The 18,823-nt window shown below is 31.4% G+C and overlaps 10 protein-coding genes across 10 annotated transcripts; 3 read left to right on the top strand and 7 right to left on the bottom strand.

Moving 5' to 3' along the window:
• Nucleotides 1-51: 51 nt before the first annotated feature.
• cubi_03066 (phosphopeptide binding protein) lies at nucleotides 52-1,347 on the top strand (the record flags this gene model as incomplete). The annotated part of the gene is made up of 1 exon (XM_029020079.1): nucleotides 52-1,347. The coding sequence occupies one exon, from the start codon at nucleotides 52-54 to the stop codon at nucleotides 1,345-1,347; it is 1,296 nt and encodes a 431-aa protein (XP_028876080.1).
• A 73-nt stretch (nucleotides 1,348-1,420) lies between these two features.
• On the bottom strand, nucleotides 1,421-2,608 carry cubi_03065 (RNA helicase; the record flags this gene model as incomplete). Its single annotated transcript, XM_029020078.1, has 1 exon — nucleotides 1,421-2,608. One exon carries the CDS (start codon nucleotides 2,606-2,608, stop codon nucleotides 1,421-1,423), a length of 1,188 nt encoding a protein of 395 aa, XP_028876079.1.
• A 127-nt stretch (nucleotides 2,609-2,735) lies between these two features.
• cubi_03064 (uncharacterized protein) lies at nucleotides 2,736-3,756 on the bottom strand (the record flags this gene model as incomplete). Its single annotated transcript, XM_029020077.1, has 3 exons — nucleotides 2,736-3,484; nucleotides 3,550-3,597; nucleotides 3,705-3,756. The coding sequence occupies 3 exons, from the start codon at nucleotides 3,754-3,756 to the stop codon at nucleotides 2,736-2,738; spliced, it is 849 nt and encodes a 282-aa protein (XP_028876078.1).
• Nucleotides 3,757-3,927: 171 nt separating this feature from the next.
• cubi_03063 (uncharacterized protein) lies at nucleotides 3,928-4,425 on the bottom strand (the record flags this gene model as incomplete). Its single annotated transcript, XM_029020076.1, has 1 exon — nucleotides 3,928-4,425. The coding sequence occupies one exon, from the start codon at nucleotides 4,423-4,425 to the stop codon at nucleotides 3,928-3,930; it is 498 nt and encodes a 165-aa protein (XP_028876077.1).
• A 262-nt stretch (nucleotides 4,426-4,687) lies between these two features.
• Nucleotides 4,688-6,394, bottom strand: cubi_03062 (uncharacterized protein; the record flags this gene model as incomplete). Its single annotated transcript, XM_029020075.1, has 1 exon — nucleotides 4,688-6,394. One exon carries the CDS (start codon nucleotides 6,392-6,394, stop codon nucleotides 4,688-4,690), a length of 1,707 nt encoding a protein of 568 aa, XP_028876076.1.
• A 219-nt stretch (nucleotides 6,395-6,613) lies between these two features.
• On the bottom strand, nucleotides 6,614-7,501 carry cubi_03061 (uncharacterized protein; the record flags this gene model as incomplete). Its single annotated transcript, XM_029020074.1, has 1 exon — nucleotides 6,614-7,501. The coding sequence occupies one exon, from the start codon at nucleotides 7,499-7,501 to the stop codon at nucleotides 6,614-6,616; it is 888 nt and encodes a 295-aa protein (XP_028876075.1).
• Nucleotides 7,502-8,016: 515 nt separating this feature from the next.
• On the top strand, nucleotides 8,017-9,090 carry cubi_03060 (calcium-dependent protein kinase 7; the record flags this gene model as incomplete). Its single annotated transcript, XM_029020073.1, has 1 exon — nucleotides 8,017-9,090. One exon carries the CDS (start codon nucleotides 8,017-8,019, stop codon nucleotides 9,088-9,090), a length of 1,074 nt encoding a protein of 357 aa, XP_028876074.1.
• Nucleotides 9,091-9,133: 43 nt separating this feature from the next.
• Nucleotides 9,134-10,507, bottom strand: cubi_03059 (uncharacterized protein; the record flags this gene model as incomplete). The annotated part of the gene is made up of 1 exon (XM_029020072.1): nucleotides 9,134-10,507. The coding sequence occupies one exon, from the start codon at nucleotides 10,505-10,507 to the stop codon at nucleotides 9,134-9,136; it is 1,374 nt and encodes a 457-aa protein (XP_028876073.1).
• A 357-nt stretch (nucleotides 10,508-10,864) lies between these two features.
• On the top strand, nucleotides 10,865-12,748 carry cubi_03058 (DnaJ domain-containing protein; the record flags this gene model as incomplete). Its single annotated transcript, XM_029020071.1, has 1 exon — nucleotides 10,865-12,748. One exon carries the CDS (start codon nucleotides 10,865-10,867, stop codon nucleotides 12,746-12,748), a length of 1,884 nt encoding a protein of 627 aa, XP_028876072.1.
• Nucleotides 12,749-13,632: 884 nt separating this feature from the next.
• cubi_03057 (uncharacterized protein) lies at nucleotides 13,633-18,648 on the bottom strand (the record flags this gene model as incomplete). Its single annotated transcript, XM_029020070.1, has 1 exon — nucleotides 13,633-18,648. The coding sequence occupies one exon, from the start codon at nucleotides 18,646-18,648 to the stop codon at nucleotides 13,633-13,635; it is 5,016 nt and encodes a 1,671-aa protein (XP_028876071.1).
• Nucleotides 18,649-18,823: the final 175 nt, after the last annotated feature.

The raw sequence follows: 18,823 nt of genomic DNA, 5'->3' as shown, positions 1-18,823 counted from the left end.
AGCGGAATTTTAAGCGCACAAGTATTATTTTAAATTAATAAAAATCAGAAAATGGTTTTGAATAAAAAAGATGCAATTCAAATTATAAAGAAATATTTTGAAACTGCAGAGCTCAATTCAAAAATTAGATGGGATGAAGCTGCAAGGCTTCTGGGACCAGATGCACCACACGATGCATTCAAAGTATTGAGCACAGGAGAAAAACGCCAGTTATGGTCTGAATACCAAAGCCAATCTAAAAGAAGAAAAAGAGAAAGGGAAAGACAAACAAAATCAGAGTCTATAAATACCTATTGTAGCTCACTAAATGAATGGGTGCTTAGAAATCAAGGCTGCAATCGTATTTTACTATTTAGAAATTTTGCAGAGGATCACTACAAATCAATTTGGTGGAATAATATTGAAGACAAAGAAAAGGACGAAATCTTTCAGGAAATAGTTGAGGAGCATGAAAGAAATTTTATCAACGTTCTTAAACCAAATTATGAAAAAAAAGTGAATGATTTTTTTGAATTATTGAAATTAGAGTCCGATATATTTCCATCATTTGAACCAAATAACGCGGAGAATTTGATGGCAAAGAACGTAGAGGATATTGCAAAGAAGAATTTTACTGCATTCGGTATATGGGAAGACATTCAAAAAAAGTATGGAAAAGAACAGTTGTTTAATGAAGTATACAAGAATGACATAATAGATATTTATATCCGTTTATTAAAAGAAAAAATTACCATTTACAAACAAGGATGCTTAAAGACAGAGATTCAGTTGTGTAAGTACAGAAGAATGTTTTGGGACATAATTTGGAGTGATATACTTTCTGGAAAGATAAGTCCAATTACAAAGAATAGAAAGAATTATTTTTTTACAAATTCAAAAATTATGGATGAAAAAATTGAGACACTATGTAGAATAATATCAAAACGAATTAGACATCAGAAATCTGAAAGTTATTTTGAATATTTTGAAGATTTCTTAAAATTTATTGGGTTTCATTTATCAATTAGAAAGGACCAGGAAGTCATTTTAGCCCTTCTCAAACAACCAATGAATAATGGAATGAATTTATATTGTATTGATATGTTTGAATATATAGTATATCTGTTACAAAAGCTATATGATATAATTTTATCAGAGTCATATATTTACTTTAAATCGTCAGAAAAAATTCAAATATCTTTTCAGCAGTTTAAAGAAATTACATATAGTAATCAGAATATAATGGATTTCAAAACAAAATATATATTCCCATTTAGTTTTGAATCTGTACTAGATAAAATACTGTATAAAGCGTATTGTGATGAATTTAAACATTATTCGTTAAGCTCCCTGTTAAAAAGAAGTTAAAGGGGGGGAAAATAATTGCGAATTTCAAAAATGATTGAAAAAGTATATCCAATGCGACAAATCAACTTTAATATCATAACAGGTCTTTGACATTTCCCGGTAACTTTGAAATTCTTATGGAATAAAAACGTTCTATTAAAGAAAGCATACTTTCATCTTCAATAGTAATCAGGTTTATAGCAATTCCGGATCTTCCAAATCTACCGCTTCTTCCAATTCTATGAATATATAATTCTTTATTAGTAGGTAGGTCGTAATTAACGACCAAATTAACTTGTTGCACATCAATCCCTCTTCCCCATAAATCTGTTGTTATTAAAACCCGAGTTTTTCCTTCTCTAAATTCTCTCAAGATTTCTTCTCTAGTAATTTGTGGAAGTTCTCCATGCACAAAAGATACCGTGAAATGATTCTCCATCATTCTTTTACTAAGCCATTCTACTTTATTCCTTGTGTTACAAAAAATAATAGATTGAGTAACAGTCAAAGTATCATATAAATCGCATAAAGTTTCAAATTTCCACTTTTCCTCCTCTACTTGGACATAGTACTGCCTAATTTTGTCTAAAGAAACTTCTTCCTTGGGAACCAATATCTGGAGTGGATTTCTCATAAATTTTCGAGCCATGTCCAAAATTTCATCAGGAAGAGTTGCAGAAACCAGAACCGTCTGAATTCTCGGAGGGAGGTACTTGTAGATATCATATACCTGAATCTTGAATCCATAATCAAACATTTCATCTGCTTCATCAATAATTAGAAGCTTAATTTTTTTTGTAGCTAGATGTCCTTGCTCTATCATTTGTAATACTCTCCCAGGAGTGCCTGAAATGATCGAAACACCACTACTAAGTGCTTTAATATCATCTTTTAGCTTTTTCCCTCCAATGCAAGAGTAAGCCTTAATATCTAGATAATCTCCAATTGAGGCACATACTTTCTCAGTTTGTTCTGCCAACTCTCTTGTTGGAGATAGAATCAAAACCGTTGGAACATTTTCTTTACTCTTTGAGCAAATCTCCAAAGCACCCACAGAAAAAACGCAGGTCTTTCCTGTACCACTTTGGGATTGAATTATTGTATCTCTACCCTGTACTATTGGAACTATTGCTCGTCTTTGAATTGCTGAAGGAAACTCAAAACCATAGCTATATATTCCCCTAAGCAAATTATCCTTCAGGCCCATTTCCTCGAAGGTATTGTAAACCTTACACTCTTCTGATGAACTATATACCACTACATCATTTTCAACATGATTCATGGTTTCGACTACTAATTTGTTGACTCTAATCTAGTTATATAAAAACAAGAATTTGAACTGCCGCCTAAAATTTATAGAAAAAAGATTTAAAAAAAAATAGTAAAATTATATTTTTTAGTCAAGAATGTCACACTTTGACTGTAGCAGTGACTGCCTCACATAACTCCATGTCAAAAATACAACAAAAGTACTCCTCAAAACCATGTATACAAAACTTTGTGACTTCCTGACAAAGTAGCCCACCACCTATTGAGGCGATTGGAGAAATCGTTTTCCCCCATGTGTCATTAAATGTTTTGTGGATTTCTAGAGCTTTCTCACTATCAATACTGGGAGTGGTTTTTATTTCCTTAAATATTTCGTCCAATTCAGAATTTTCAATTTTATACATCATTGCTTTTCTATATCTTTCTCTCAGTATGAATAGAATAATTAGTATGTATGGGTGTAAATTCTTTATTGAATTTAGCCTTTGCTTTAAATCACTAAAATTAGATTCCAAAATTTCGTCAAAAGATATGGATTTGTTGTTAAAAAAAAGGAAAATTCTAGTACCAATTGAAACTGAAAACGAAACAAAAGTATTCTTTGACCGATACTTTTTGCTAATATTCTTTGCCTTAAGTATATTTACTTCTTCATCTAAAGAAACCAATATTCCATTATAATTCACCTTACTTAAGCATTCTTCGCATAGCAATTCGACGTCGGTTTCATTTTGATTTGCAGTATAAATCTTTGTCAAGGGGTTCATTTCCTTGAATTTATCTATACATGCTATTCTTTCTTTACCAATATCTTCTTCTTCTAATAAAAAATTATATGTTAGATCACAGCTACGGGTAATAACATTGTCCCAAATTGAAACTTTAATTCCTAATAAAAGAAAGAAATGATAATGAAGTCAGAATTTGGGTTTGTGACAAAAAGAAAAAACATACCTGCTAAAACGATATTTTTAATCAATTCGAAATGTATTGGGCTTAGGCCTAAGACCAACAATTCGCTATTCATAAGCCTGTAAAATAATTCATTGTAATAAACTAATATTAAACTTTTCAAAATTCTTTATCTTACTTTTTTTGTGCCTGGCTACCCCAGAGCCTAATTTGACGATCATAAATAGCAACTTCGTCTTCTGATAACATTTCAATTTGTCTTTTCTTATTGTATAAAATTTACAATAAACTATAAAGGTTAAAAGGAAAAAGTAAAATGGGAATACCGCTATATCACATTTATGTTCAAAAATTACTATAATAAATTTAGCCATGATAAAAAAATTCATTTTTTTAGAGTAAATTAAAAATAATGATTCCTCAAAATGATAGAGATCTACTAAAAGACCTTCTTTTTATTCTCTTGGGGTTTTTACAAAATTCCTTCTTATTTATATGAATTCGTTCTCTATTTCCTTTTTCATCACTTATATGAATTTCTTGAAATTCTTGAATATTAGTACCTGAACTTTTATCTGGCTTGGAACTCTCATCTTTTATGTATTCGCTACTTTCGGTATTGTCTGGAATTCCGAGTAGTTTATTCATAATTTTTTGCTCTTTGTTAATTATACGTTCACGCTCATTCTGAAATTCTGAAGCACTTTTTTGCTCGGGTTTTGATTTATAAAGTTTGCTGTACCAATCATTCCTCTTAAATCTGCTCTTCTCTCTAGAACGATTGTAATGCAAACTATGACCAAGATAGTGTTCCCTTTCTTTCCTAGGAATCGATCTTAGACTGTCCCAATTAAATTGTTCAGCCCCTCCCCTAACACCAGATTGTTTTGCTATGTCAAAACTATCAGATAAATCCATAATATTTAGTTTTCCACTACATAAATTAGATTAGTTTAAACTTATTTTGGTAATTCATTATTTTTGCGCTAATTTATGAGTAAATTATATTTCAATCAAAATAATACTTAATTTAAATTCTACCACATAAAATTAAAAAAAAAAATTTACTATTATGCTTTGATTAATTATCTTCCCAGCGATAAGTTTTGAATTGTTTATATCTTATATAATTTATCTCAATCTAAACTTTAATGAACATTTCTACCAATTTATTTCTTTATCAACTGGAATACCAATAGAATGGGTGCTTGCTTTCAGACATTAAAGTTTTGTGTATATTTGGATCACTTTGCTCGAGGCTATCACAATATTCCAAAACAAGTTGCTCATCTAAAATCTTCTTATATTTAGGGAGTTCTAAACGTAATAATCTTAAGATTGTTTCAGAGTCGGGGCCAACAAACAAACCAGTTGTATCTTTTCTATTTTCTCTACAAATGATAGATTTAATTTTTGCAAGTATTTCTGCCTTTCTTCTTCTTCTTTTTATTTTGAAATATAATGGCAAGAATACGGCAATTAAAAAAACCAAAATAACTACCCATTTCTGAATAAATAATTTGGCTTCACAAATAATCGAAGTCTCAGAGTCAAGTGCTTCAAAAAACCTTTCTTCTTCATTAGACTGACCTTTTTTATTATTAGTAGTTAAACCTTGATTTGAGTCTGGGGTTTTACGTTCCACTACTCTTAGTCCATATCTAGATAAAGAATTCCCAGTTTTAATTGAATTCCACATAATTGAAAGCGCACTTTCAACAGTACCTTGCTCAATATAGTTAAATGAAAGATGTATGATTTCATTGATTTCCTTCTCGCTTAAAACTATTGATCTATCAAAACCAAGAATTTTACTGTTTTTTCTTTTGTCAGGGAAAAATATATCATTTAGGTGATTCCCACTACATTCACGATTGCCACGCAGCTTTCTAAGTTTATTTGTAATAAATGTGAGCATTTCTTCTGCAAGGTCGAAGGCTTCGTTGTCATATACACAGACAATTTGCCATCTATTGTTTAAGTACTTAACAGCTTTTTTGTATTGAGTATTGCACTTTAATTTTCCATCTTTACAATGACCGTTTGGAGGGCATTTAATACAGAATGGGGAATTGATTGTTTTTTCACTTAGTTCAATTGAATTACAAAAGAATGGTTCGTGAAAAAAGTAGTAATAGTGGTTATATAAAGCAAAGAATATAAATAAAGTTAAAAAGGCAATGATCAATTTTGAATTCATATATCTTAAAGCCTTTTTAGTCTTTACAATCATACTTTGGCCTAAAGACTTATACATGCGATCTTCAAGATTTTTATTTGATAGTTTATGCGTTTCATTTAACTTGTTTTTGTTTAAGGAATCATTCTTAATATGGAATTCAGTATCATTTGGTACATGAAAATCGGATTGTGTATTATTACTTAACTCACTTATAAATTCAAAATTCTTTAGTTCACTATATTCTTTTGAAATTTCTTTTGCTCTATCTCCTGAATTATTAGTATACATAGAGTTCCGTCTTCTTAAAGTTTTGCTTACATTAACTTCATTTAAGGGAGAGTTTTGTGTAGAATTGAGAACATGCGAGTTTTGATTTGCAAGGGCAATATATGCTGGTACAGACTTTCTTTCTTTTGCTGCAATTTGTTTTTTTATTGGAATAGTTGATTCATTTTTGTTAAGCCCAAAATCTGAATTTGGAAGTGGTTTTTCATAGTGTTCTAGCCACTTTCTACACTCTTCTTCGCCAAGATTACCTTCAAGTAATTCAATGAGCTCTCCCTTTAAAAGCTTTTCTGAAGAAACTGGAATATCGCACTGATCGAGAACTTGATATAATTCTATTCTAGTCAATGCCTTCCAAGGAGAATTAGAGTAGGACTGTGAAGATACCGAAGAGACCGATTTCCTCTGTTTTGGTCCCATAAATTATTAATTTTGAAACAGAAAACTAAAATTTGATAAAAATAGAAAAAAAAATTAGTATACCTGGTAAACAGCGGTTAAGTGGGCTTTAATAAAATTAAAATAAATTAAGATCATCTTTTTACAATCAAAAATAAAAGTAACGATTGGAATACTTTGACTATTTATCTCAATTTTTATAAAAATAATTACCTAATATTTTTTGAAAAAGTCTACTTATTAGCCAGGATGGTTTGGAAGGCTCCATCTTGCAAATAACTTCATTGCATTTTTGTCTACAACAGAAGTGTATCTTTTGGACTTTTCTTGTAAACTATTCACACTATCATTAACTTGGTTCTGAGAATTATTTGAATCCATATCGGCATTTTGATCAATAGAAACTTCCTGGTCTATTTCCTTCTTGCCAATGGAATTTGAGATTTCAATCTTATCTTCTCCATGGACAAGTCTATATCTTAACTCATTTCTCTCTTCCAATGCACTGCAAAACTCATTAATTAGTTTTTGAAAGCTTTTCATAGTGCCTTCATTTCTAATGTTATCATACTTAATTTTTAAGTCGTCAATAATTGGGCTGAACACCTGTACAATTTGTTGGCCCTTAATTCGGTTGTTTAATTGGCTTTTTTTCTGCTCTAGTATTTTACCAAGTTTTTCAATTTCAGATAATATTACTCTAGTCTGCATAATTGTTGAGTTAATATCAGCGATTAGTGAGTCGATATTTGCTTCTTTATTCTCGCCATCTTCAACAATTGGAGATTCATTGGAAGTTAAAACATTATCCGTCTTATCTACATCAATGAATTTTGAATCATCAACTAATGCCATCAAGTATATATATTCTTTCAAAATTACATCAGGGATTTCCATTATTCCATTATTTTCTAACCAGAACTCAAAATGATTGATTTTACCAACAACTCGTCTTACCAGCTTATAGTCAATTGTCTGCCAAAATTTTTTTTGATCGACAATTTTTTCACCAAAAGTATCGAGATATTCCATCATTCTCTCAGCAATCTCCTTCACACATTCTATACTTTCTTTCTTTAAACTCTCAGAAAATGGTTTTAAATTGAAAAAGAAATTTACCTTTCGCATTTTTTTTTTACGATTAGAACCCTAACTTGGGGGTTCCCAACAATTGGTAACAATTTTCTCCTTAAGAAGTTTAAATGAGTCAAACTACACTTGAAGCCAATTGTTACAAATAAATCAGAGCTTTTATTACCGCCAATCCACAAAGTTAGTATTATATTTAAACTAGGAATTCCGGATGTAATAAATTTATTTGAATATTTAAGAATGAAACTTCTGGAAATTGTTCAAATTTATTTAATATTTTGATTCAAAGCATCCTCTACTTCCTTTGTTGATATTGCAGCTTATTTTCTAATTTGAAAACTTCAAAGAAAAATTAATATTTTTCTTTGCCCCACACACACGCGGGTATACTACATGTGGTTCAAGGCATAGTTTTAGAAAATTACTGCAACTAATTGATCTGTTGAGTTAAATTATTATATATAATAATAAATATTCGTATTAGCAATAATCAGAAGATTTCTGCGTATTAGGGTAATCTGGAATTTTCTTGGTGTAATGCCCAGTTAATAATGGGAAATAACACATCAACTATTGAAAATGTAATTCAACAAAGTTTTGGAGTCTGCCTAAATGTTAGACAATATATTAACAACAATAATTTCAATGAAAGGTACAGAATTGGAGGAATTATCGGGACTGGACAATTTGCAGAGGTTTTCTATTGCCATGAAAGTAGTACAAATAATCCATATGCTATGAAAGTCATTTATAGTACAGATGAAGTACCAATAAATCGGATAATTGAAGAAGTAGAAATTATGAAACTTTTGAAAGACCACCCAAATATAGTCAGCATTATTGATAGTAATGTTGAACACATTGATGAAGATAAATATGAAGTAAAGATGGTTTTAGAGCTTTGTAAGGGTGGAGATTTATATCAATATGTACTCGCAAATGGTGCTATGGAGGAAAAGATAGTTCAGAAGATTATGATTAACTTGCTAGATGCCCTTAAGTTCATTCATAAAAACGGAATTATTCATAGAGATTTAAAACCTGAAAATATTTTGATTGACGAGTTCTTTTGTTGTAAAATTGCTGACTTCGGATTGGCCAAGCGAAATACATCAACCGATAATCCGAACAAAGTAGCACGCTCGAAATCCCTATGTGGTTCTGATTTCTACTTGGCTCCAGAACTTGTTAGGCAACAAGAATATGGACCTGAAATAGATATTTGGAGTATAGGAGTTTTATGTTATGTTTGTTTATGTGGAGGACTACCTTTCCACGATAACAGAGCATTTGATCTGTACCATAAGATTGTTGAAAGAGGTGTTAACAGTTATCTATTTGCTCAGCCAGCTTGGAAAAATGTATCATCCGCTGCACAACATTTTGTCCAATGGCTACTGGAGTCTGACCCAAATAAGAGACCGACTGCAGAAAATGCACTTAATCATAGGTGGCTTAGGACAAGTTTTTCAAAACAAGGAATTCATACAAATACTAATCTAATACACAAGATGAGTCACAAAAGCTCATTTTCAAATAAGGTTGATTCAAGCCCAGTTACTATTCAATCAAACGAGAATAAAAACTATATTTCAAATTATGTTTACGATATATATAAATATTAAGATTACTAAAAATAGGAACTTTAATTATAGAAAAATAGATATACTAAATTACAGGAATTTTTCCTCCAAGTCTAAAAATTCTCAGTATACTTTTAAATAGTCGTTTGATAAAATTGGGGGATGTTTGTTTTCGTAGCCATCCACCAGACCAAACCTGATATAAATGCCTTCTAATTCTAAGATATTGGAATGCTGCCGCTACTACATAATCCAATGTATCCCACCTCGTAGTATTTAAATCTTCATCATCGAGAAATTGCAAAATTCGTGTAATTTGGCCCCTTGGATCTTCTTTCCATGCCCTATCGTCACCATACCATGGTGGGTGGAACTCTGTGAAGACTTTTCGTTCAGATGTTCCAGAATCTGGAGAAGTTGGAATGTTAAATGCCTTTTTACCATATTTGAACGTATTCTTTAAACATTCCGTAATATCGTGAACATGAACTCCACACATTACCCTACCACTCCTGCTAGCACTATTATAGGTATGATGATATTTTTGTTGTAGTTTACGTACATAAATAATAAATGCTCCTACATAAGAATGTTCCGAGTCCCAACCCCATTCATCCACGGAAGGGGATTCCACGTAATCTTCGTCCTCATACTCACGGCGTTCATTGTTTTCAAGCCTTTCGTAAAGAAGCTTTAAGTGATTTAATGCTGAGTAAGACTGGGAACCCTCAACATCCGTGAAAACTCCCAAATGAGAAGGAAGGCTACTCATTAAAGTTGAAGTACCGCATGCTCTACAAGAAAATGACTTTCCATCCTTGGAAGTTCCTCCCCTTAGGTACTCGATAGTTTCAAGCTTTTCTTTTGAATATAAGTTCAATGTAGAAAGCAAAAACCTTGTATTGTATTGTAACCCTCTAGTGGAAACAAATAGTGGAATTGTTCCCTTCTTTAAAATTTCCATTAATTCATTCACTCCTGTGAAAAATCCCCCGAGTTCAGACCACCATGTGTCCCATTGAGGAGGGCCCTCCAAAATTTTGTCATCCTTGCTGCCCCAAAATGCCTGAGCTCCAAGTAATTTGCTTGCTTCTTTATAACGAGTAGGATCAAATAACGACTCAGCAGCTCGAAAACGGTGCCACATTTCAATCAAAAATGCTGAAATTAGGTAATCTGGCTGTTGCCAACCATCCTTAAAAATCATTATTGGATAGTTTGGTTTGTAAGGTAAAGCCGCAAGAATAAGTCCAATTGATCCATTAGTTAACCCTCTTTTATTCAGTTGATAACATTCATCTGGAGTTACTTTGTCGAAAGCCTTGCTTGCAGCACTAAACAAAGCACCAAGTATTGGAAATCTAGATGCAATTCCTTCATCACCACCTTCAGAATTTGTCAGGGTAAAGTTTAGAAGAAGAATATATGCAAAGATTTTGGCCAAAGTAACAAATTTCATTCAAGATCTTTCACTCATTTAACTAAATATTGCATTGATTTTTTAATTAAAAAATTCCTCCACAAGTCTAATTTTTTCTTTAAAAATTTGTCAATTATAGAAAAAATTAAAAAATATTTAGCCCCCCATAACTCCCCATAGTTCTTAAAAGCGACGGGATAATCTTAAGAAATTAATGTAAAAGACTGCACTATTTTTGTTGTTATAATTATTAATATTAATAGTGAATATTATCTAATAAGAAAAGAGCATAATAGTGTGTATGTGAGTTATATATTATAAATCAGACAGAATTGATTCATGCACAAATTTTAGTTAACTATAAAGAATCAGACTTTGGATTATTAATAGAAAAAAATGTCTCAGTTTAGGGATACTTTCACAAAAGAGGAAAAGAGCGATTCTCTGTATGATGATACTGCATTTTTCTTCTTCTTTGGCACCATAGTAATTTGTATTTTGATTTTTTGGACTTATAATGTACTTTCTAAAGTACTATGCCCAACAAGAAAGTTTAACAAGAAGGAGTTTCCAAAGTCCACTCCTAGTGGGTCCCAAATTCAATACTGCAAATGTTCAGGTTGTGTTAATCATGTAGAGAACATTCGTAAGAAACACCGTTCATTTTCTAATCGCTTTTCATTTACAATGATTTTACAAGTTGCATTACTAGGCATAATGTGGTCACTAACATACTATATGTTATCTAAATACTCGGAAAACCGTCAAATTGCTCAGTTTAATCCATATGAAATTTTGGAAATAACGCCATCATCAAATACGATGAGTATTAAAAAAGCTTATAGATTGATGTCACTAAAATACCATCCAGATAAAAATCCAAATGATCCAACAGCTGCAGCAAAGTTTATGTTAATTGCAAAAGCTTATCAGGCCCTTACTGATGAAGTTGCAAGAAGCAACTATGAGAAATATGGTAATCCTGATGGCCCAACAAGCATGAAGGTTGGAATTGGTCTTCCAAGTTTTCTTGTCTCAAAAAAATATCAACTTTTCATACTTTGTTTACTTTCACTAATAATTTTGTTCGTTATTCCCTTGGCATTCATTATTTATTACAGAAAACAGAAGAAGTACGCCTCCAATGGTGTATATCTAACAACTCTGTACTTTTATTCGGCAGCTATATCAGACTCAACAAGATTCAAGGCTCTACCAGAAATACTTGCTCTTAGTACTGAATTCCGTTCTTTGAAAAAGAATAACCCAGAAGATGATAAAGTTATCTCTCATCTCGCAAACATTCTTCCAGAATTCAAGAAAAGGTCTTTCAATAACAACTCGCCAAGTTTTTTCACTGCTTATTATCTAATTCTCGCACATTTATATAGAAAACACTCGGAGCTAACCCCATCTCTTAAGAAGGTTTTGGAAAATATTCTAAATAAATCTATTCCATTAACATCTTCTATGCTTGAAATTTCAATTAGCCGCAATTTCTTCCATACATCAACTTCAATCTTAGCTTTTAGAAGATCTCTAATTCACGCACTTGACGGGGGTCCCAATGCGTCGTTTCTGCAAATTCCATACATCACAGAAAATGAAGTTCAGCATATAAAGAAGGGTAAAACAGCTGCAAGAAATTTAATCGAATTCATTAAACAAAACCCTGCTGATCGAAAAGGTTTGGCCGAGTTTAATGAATCTCAAAAATTAGATATTGAAGCCTTTTGTAATTTAATTTGCCCAATCAGTGTTGATTCCAAAGTTATTGTAGATGATGAGCAGGACATTGTTGTTGGAGACCTTGGAACCATCGAGATCAATATCGACCGTAAAAACTTGAAAGAAAAAGAGGCTTGTGGGCCAGTCCATTCTCCTTATTTCCCAACAACAAAGTATGAAGAATGGTGGATTTTTGCAGTAACTAAGGGCTCCAATCCCCAAATTATTGGATATACACGCTGCTCTTCTAACGAAAAGACAGTAAATGGGAAAATCCAGTTTCTTATCGAAACTCCTGGAAGCATTGATATTTCTCTGTATCTAATTAATGATTCTTACGAGGGACTTGATCAACAAATTAATGTCAATTTTGTTGCTAAAACTATCAAAGAAGGCGTAAGACAGATATATGTTCATCCAGAAGATGAAGCCCTGGATAATGAGCCAACATTATTCCAACACATAATGAATCAGCTGGACGATAATCAGCTCTCAACTGACACCGAAGATGAAGACGATGACGCTGCAGAGAGAAGTTCTAACAACGAATAAAATAATGAGAGTGGTCATGAATAGTTTATATATTTTTTTATAGCCTTTCGACTTAAGACATTTAATACATTTAATTTGAAGATTTTTATTTTCTAGTTTAGCAAATTTAGTTATTAGGCTTAGTTTAGGAAGCATACATTTAATTTGGCTATATGGTTTTTAACCAAATCTTCTATAGTGCAATCAGTTTGAATGAAAATGTATGACTTTTCGAATTTACCTAGGCTCTTTACAGGTTATATATACCTAAAACTATTTTTAATCAATTAATTTGGTAAATATATTAAAAGGGAAGTTGTGGAAAGGCATAATTATTTAATTGTCCTTTCTGAACACTTTCTTTTATATACCAACTTATTATACAAGCTTAAAACCAAAGCGGTAATATGTTAATTATAACAAAAAATGATACAAAAATGAGTCAATTGGACTTGATTACCAAGAAACTGCTCGATAAGCGTGAGGGAAAAGGTATTTTTAGTTTATTATTGAAAATTTGTTTAACCCAATAAAGTAATTATTGAGTTTAGACCCACAGGGAGGACTCAAATATTGAGTAAAAAAACATGGATGATCAGTGGAAATAATAAAGTTTCTGATGTTATTGATATGTTAAAAGATGATTTAAAAACAGAAGAAAGTATTGTAAGTTTTTTTTTATTTGTTAAACTACATGAAATTACTTCATTTAATAGTATTTGTATATCAACAATAGTTTGGAGCCAAATAAAGATGAAAGCATTTCGGATTTATATATGGTAAGTAATATATACTAACTTTTCTAATAATTATAATGATTAAACGAATAATTATCTATTTATTTGTAAGATATTCAATAAAGAAGGTAAATTATATATTTCATACAGCACCAAACCATTATTTCTCTAATTAGTTTCAAAAACCTTGCTAAAATGTTTATCTTGGAATTCTTGTATATATTCATTTATTGAATTGATTTCTTCATTTAACTTAGAAATATTCTCCTTGATTTCAACAATTCTTATCTTGAGTTTATGAAATTTAGCGTAATTTTCCTGTTTCTGACCATTACTATTTGTAGATTTTTCTAATTCTGTGATTTCCTCCTCTGCACATCGCAGTTTATTGATTTCCTCTGCAAGTTTGATTCTTGGATTTATCTCATCAAATCTAGCTGATTTAGTTCCGAAGAACTCATTGATTGCATTTTCAAGTGTTCTCGCCTGCTCAGATGTGAAGCTTGGATCTTGAAATAGATTTTGAACTTTATTCCTAAACAAATCGATCTTTTCTGATTTCCGGATTAATATTTCCTTCTTTGCCAATAAAGGTACTAAATTCTTTGATTCTGTTATTTTAGTAATTTTTTTCTTGAACTTTTCTTCTTCTAAATCTCTGTCTTCTTTCGAAAGCATTTTATAGCCAAAAGTACTCCTCAGTTCATCCAAATCTGATCTGATTGTTTGTATTTCAAGCTCAGCAACTTTCTTCCTTTTGTTAATTTCAGTTATTGTATCTTTCAAGAATTCCGCATACCTACTTTCATTTGCACTTAAAGTAAACAATATCCTATTCAAAATAATCTTTTTTGCCCCTAAATCATAACTTCTCACCTGATTAAAGTCTTCGTCAGAGAGCAAATAGCTTGGAATATTGCTTGGCAATAATTCAAGAGAATCTTCTTCACTCTTTCTAAAGCCTGATATTTCATTTGTTGTTGTATCAATGGAAGAAAAAGTACCAATTGGGACTAATTTTCTAGAAAGAGGAACAGCTTCAAATTCTCTCATCTTATTATCAAGAGAGGATTTTAGCTCAGAAATCTCATTTAGCTTGCTTTCTTTTTTATTTAAAATACTTTTTGTGAGCTGGAGTACCCTCCATCTCAATTGGATATGTTCCCATTCGAAGTGAGACAAAATTATTGCAAACAAATTAGATGCACCCTTAGAATATTTTAATTCTCTGAAAGATTGGTATGCCATTTCTCTATTGTAATCATAATACTGAAAAGAACCCACCATATTTAAATTAAGTTGCAATATTTGTTGGTTAATTTCATCAATATCATTTAATCTGATAACCAGTTTTTCCTTAAAAATTCTAAGAAGGGTTTGAGCTGCTTGTGGAATTTGCCCTTGAGTCTGGTCATCATTATAGAATGCGCCTGCCTCTTTTTTCAGCTCTTGTTGATCTTCTATATCATTTGGATCAAAACCTTCATTATATGAGTATTTATGTCTTCTTAAATTTGCTTTTAAAATATCTAAATTAAATCTTTCATCATTTTCATCTTTTGGATCTGTAAATTTTTTTAATGGTATTACATAATCTAACTTTTCTAAATCTTCTCTAAATTGGGACTCGGATGAAATGGTCAACTTTTCATTGAAATTTAACAACCAATTTGTTCCTTCATACAATGTTTTTAATTGTTCTGCTCTATAAATTGCTGCCTCTGAAATTTCTTTGATATTATAATACTCCAAATCTCTTTTTAACTGGTCCTCAAAAACTTTTTCTTCTAGCATCAACAGCTTCTTTTCATGATCGATTTTGGCCCTTATTAGCTCTTTCGAATCTCGAATTGCTTTTAATCTCTGAGAATATATCATTTGCATATCTTCTTCTACTAATAAATGCAGCTTGTTTTTTTGTTCATGCAAATTTTCAAGTTCTTTTTCCAGCTCACTCTCCTCTTCATCTGCCCTTTCTATCATTTCAGATGCTCTATTTAACATCACTTCAAAACTTGGATCTGCTTGAAACTCATTTACAATACTCTTTCTATACTCATAGTCAGCTTTAACCCTTTTGATCAATAAATAACGCTCTGAAGCTCTCACATACTCTTCTACTAATGCTCTAGTTCTAATTTGTAGCTGTAAGGCAAGTGCAGTATCAAAACTCTCTGCCCAGGCTGTTTGGAAATTTTTCCGTGCCTTATCTAAGAAACTCTCTAGTTTTCCAAGTTGTTCATTCAAACTGCTATTTATTAAGGAAAACCTATTTCTGTAATCGCTTAGTACACTTTCTATGCTTGATAGTCTGTCATATCTTATTTGTTCCTCTTCTTTTGTCTCTCTATCAGGGTAAATGGGGACTAAATCTTCATCTTCATCTTTAGAACAGTTTTCCATATCAAAGAAAAGTGGCTTATCCTGGGTTTGTTCCGACAAAGACTTTTTTAAATTGATTCTGAAGGCCTTTCTTCTCTCTAATTGTTCATATCTCAAAGTTTCGATATTAGATTCATGCTTTTGCTTTGATAAAAAGCTGTCTATTTTGTGTTTGATATAAACTCTTTCTTTATTACTAAGCTCCTTTGGCCACTCTTTCAGTATTTTACGGATTTGAGGCATCTCTTTTTGCCTCTCATCTCCATAGACGGCACTTCTGATTGTATTTACATATCTTTCTAATTCTCCCTCTGCCTCCAGCATACTTTTGTGTAAATTCTCCATGGACTGTAATTCAGTCGCCCAGTCACCCTTCAACCTATCAGTCTCCATTAGATAATTCTCCAGCCAAGTAGTATCAGTTATTTCATCTGATTTCGAATTAATGTGGCCTATATATCGCCTAATCTTTTTTTCACACCCAGCTTCGTAATCAATAAATTCACTAAACTGTGCTTTTAATATATTGATCATGGATTCAATATGTGAATCAAGAGATGAAACCTCTTCAAAATGTGACTTCCAATTCTCAAGTCTGAATGTATTAGAGTTCAAATCGTTTTGTGTGATTTTGTCAATTCTATTTTCAATTTTGGTTTCAAAGTTTAACAATAAGTTACTCTCCATATTTTTTCTGATTAATTCAATTAATTTTGATTCAGGATTCATAATTCTAACGGTTTCTTGTGCTGTTTCTTCAGTAACTTTGCTTTTATGAACTTTTGGAATAACTTTACCGGATAAAGATTCACAAAATAATGTTATGTTCTCAATCATATCACTTGGTTCTCCCAAATAATCCATTTGTGGGTAGACTTTAACAGGATATCCGTTTTCAATTGCCTGCATGTTTTTTTCGAAGACCACAATTAGACTAGTAATACAGTTTTCTCTCAACCTTGCATCTTCAGGGAATAGAAACACTTCAGGAATTTCCAAATACGGATCATTTATGTCAATTAATTTAATATGATCACTATCGATACTTTTTATTATTATTTTCAGCCATTCTATATGTCTCAGTATAAATCTTTCAAATACCCCTTTGCAGAACTTTGCTATACTTACTTCATTTTCGGATCCAACATCAATATTATACAAAGGTATATCAGAAGAACCTTGACTCCTTTCTTTTCTCAAAGTATTGATGGTTTTAAAGCAAATATCTGAAAGCAAACTTTCTTTTTTCTCTAAGTTTGATTCTCTCCTTATTTTCTCATCAACAAAGGTATAAGGAATAACTTCCTCAGAAAGGTCTTGAGAATTCACAAGGGGGGAAATTCTTGCCTCATTTACAATTGCATACCACTCTCTCTCTCTATCATTTATTGATTTGTAAAATGACTTGAGAAGCTTATTTAGGAATATGCGATCATGTTTCAATGGTAATAAGAAATTGAGTTTGCCTTTAATTTTAAATTTATATTCCTCGCCTTCCCTTCTTGTTTGAATTCCCAAATATTCATAATATCTTTCAAATATCTCCTTGCATGCGTTTTTAATGTTAAAAATCCTCTCATTTTGATTTACACCTTCAATAATTAACCCATAATCATTTTCTTTATTGTATTTGTAGTATTTGTCTCCATTTGGAGCAACAAAGACTTTATATGCCATGTTTCTTAAACTTTTAAAACAGTTATCAATGAAAACAGTCTCAACTCCTTTGCTTGCCACAAAATTTTCTGGGAATTTCAGTGCCTTTTTCCCATATGTTTTTTTAATCATCCAGCTTCCTGACCTTTGTATTTTATTTGTATTTTCCTGAATCCAACTTACAACTGCATTCCATTCATCTTCAGGTCTCGGCATAAAGCCAAATGGCCTGGATTTATCGTCATTTTGAGAAAAATTGTACTTTGAATTCAGTTTATTTTCAATATCTTCAAAGGTTAAATTCTCAATTTCTTCGGAGTTATTACCATTGATTAGTACATTGATAAACGATAATGCGTCTTCTTGTTTCTCATTTGAAAGTAATATTGCCAAACTCTTTAAATCTCTCCTCACTATCATTTTGGATACCTCGCCTTGCTTTGGCTTTCTTATTTGGCTTATTAATTGTTTACTTGGTGTTAATGAATCTTTGTAGTCGAATAGCACAGATTGTATAATTTTCAGCACATTTGCTTTATTTAGATCCTTGTTTGATTCTGATTTCTTATTGGTTATAGGAATTTTGTTAATCAATTTATTTTTTTCTATCAATTTTCTACCTTTATCTGGCTTTCTTTCTTTATTTGGAGTTCCGTTAGCTCCCTTATCTTTACAAATCTTACTTGTTTTATTCAAATATTTGTTTGTAACATCTAGGCAGAACCTTGCTAAAGCTTCACGAAAGTTGACTCCTTTTCTAACTTTAATTGAGTAACCTTTATCTTTTTTATTTGTATAATCCAACAGTATGTGAAGCCTATTTATACATTTAATAGAAATTTGCTTTTTTACCTTGACTTTATTTGAACTACAAATATTGATCGTCCCAATTGTGATCCCGTCACTACCTTCTGTGATTTCTTTTGGTATTACATTTAAATTTATCCAGCTATTTGTTATAAGCTCATTCTTTATTATACCCCAAAATATATTATCCCTTAAATGCAAATTTGGCGATATATTTTCATCTTTAGTATCTCCTACTCCCATGACCCAAAAAATGATAAATGCCAGAAAATAATATGTAGCAATAGACCCACCTATTGAATTTGGCATTCTTCTATTCAATAGTTTCTTCTTATTCATTTCACATTTATTTTCTTTAATTTAAATCTAAAATTATGTCAATATTAAATCTATATTTTTGAACCGCCACCACAGTGCCGCTTTATTTAATGTTGACATCAAACCTAAGCATGCAAATAAAGAAAAACAGTTAAAACGAGGAAAATAATAATAAAGAAGAAAATTGAAGTATTCT

Source organism: Cryptosporidium ubiquitum (genome assembly GCF_001865345.1).
Source record: "Cryptosporidium ubiquitum isolate 39726 chromosome Unknown contig_18, whole genome shotgun sequence".
Taxonomy (NCBI): domain Eukaryota; phylum Apicomplexa; class Conoidasida; order Eucoccidiorida; family Cryptosporidiidae; genus Cryptosporidium; species Cryptosporidium ubiquitum.
The sequence above is the reverse complement of the archived record's forward strand: the minus strand, read 5'-3'. Positions and strand labels throughout refer to the sequence as shown.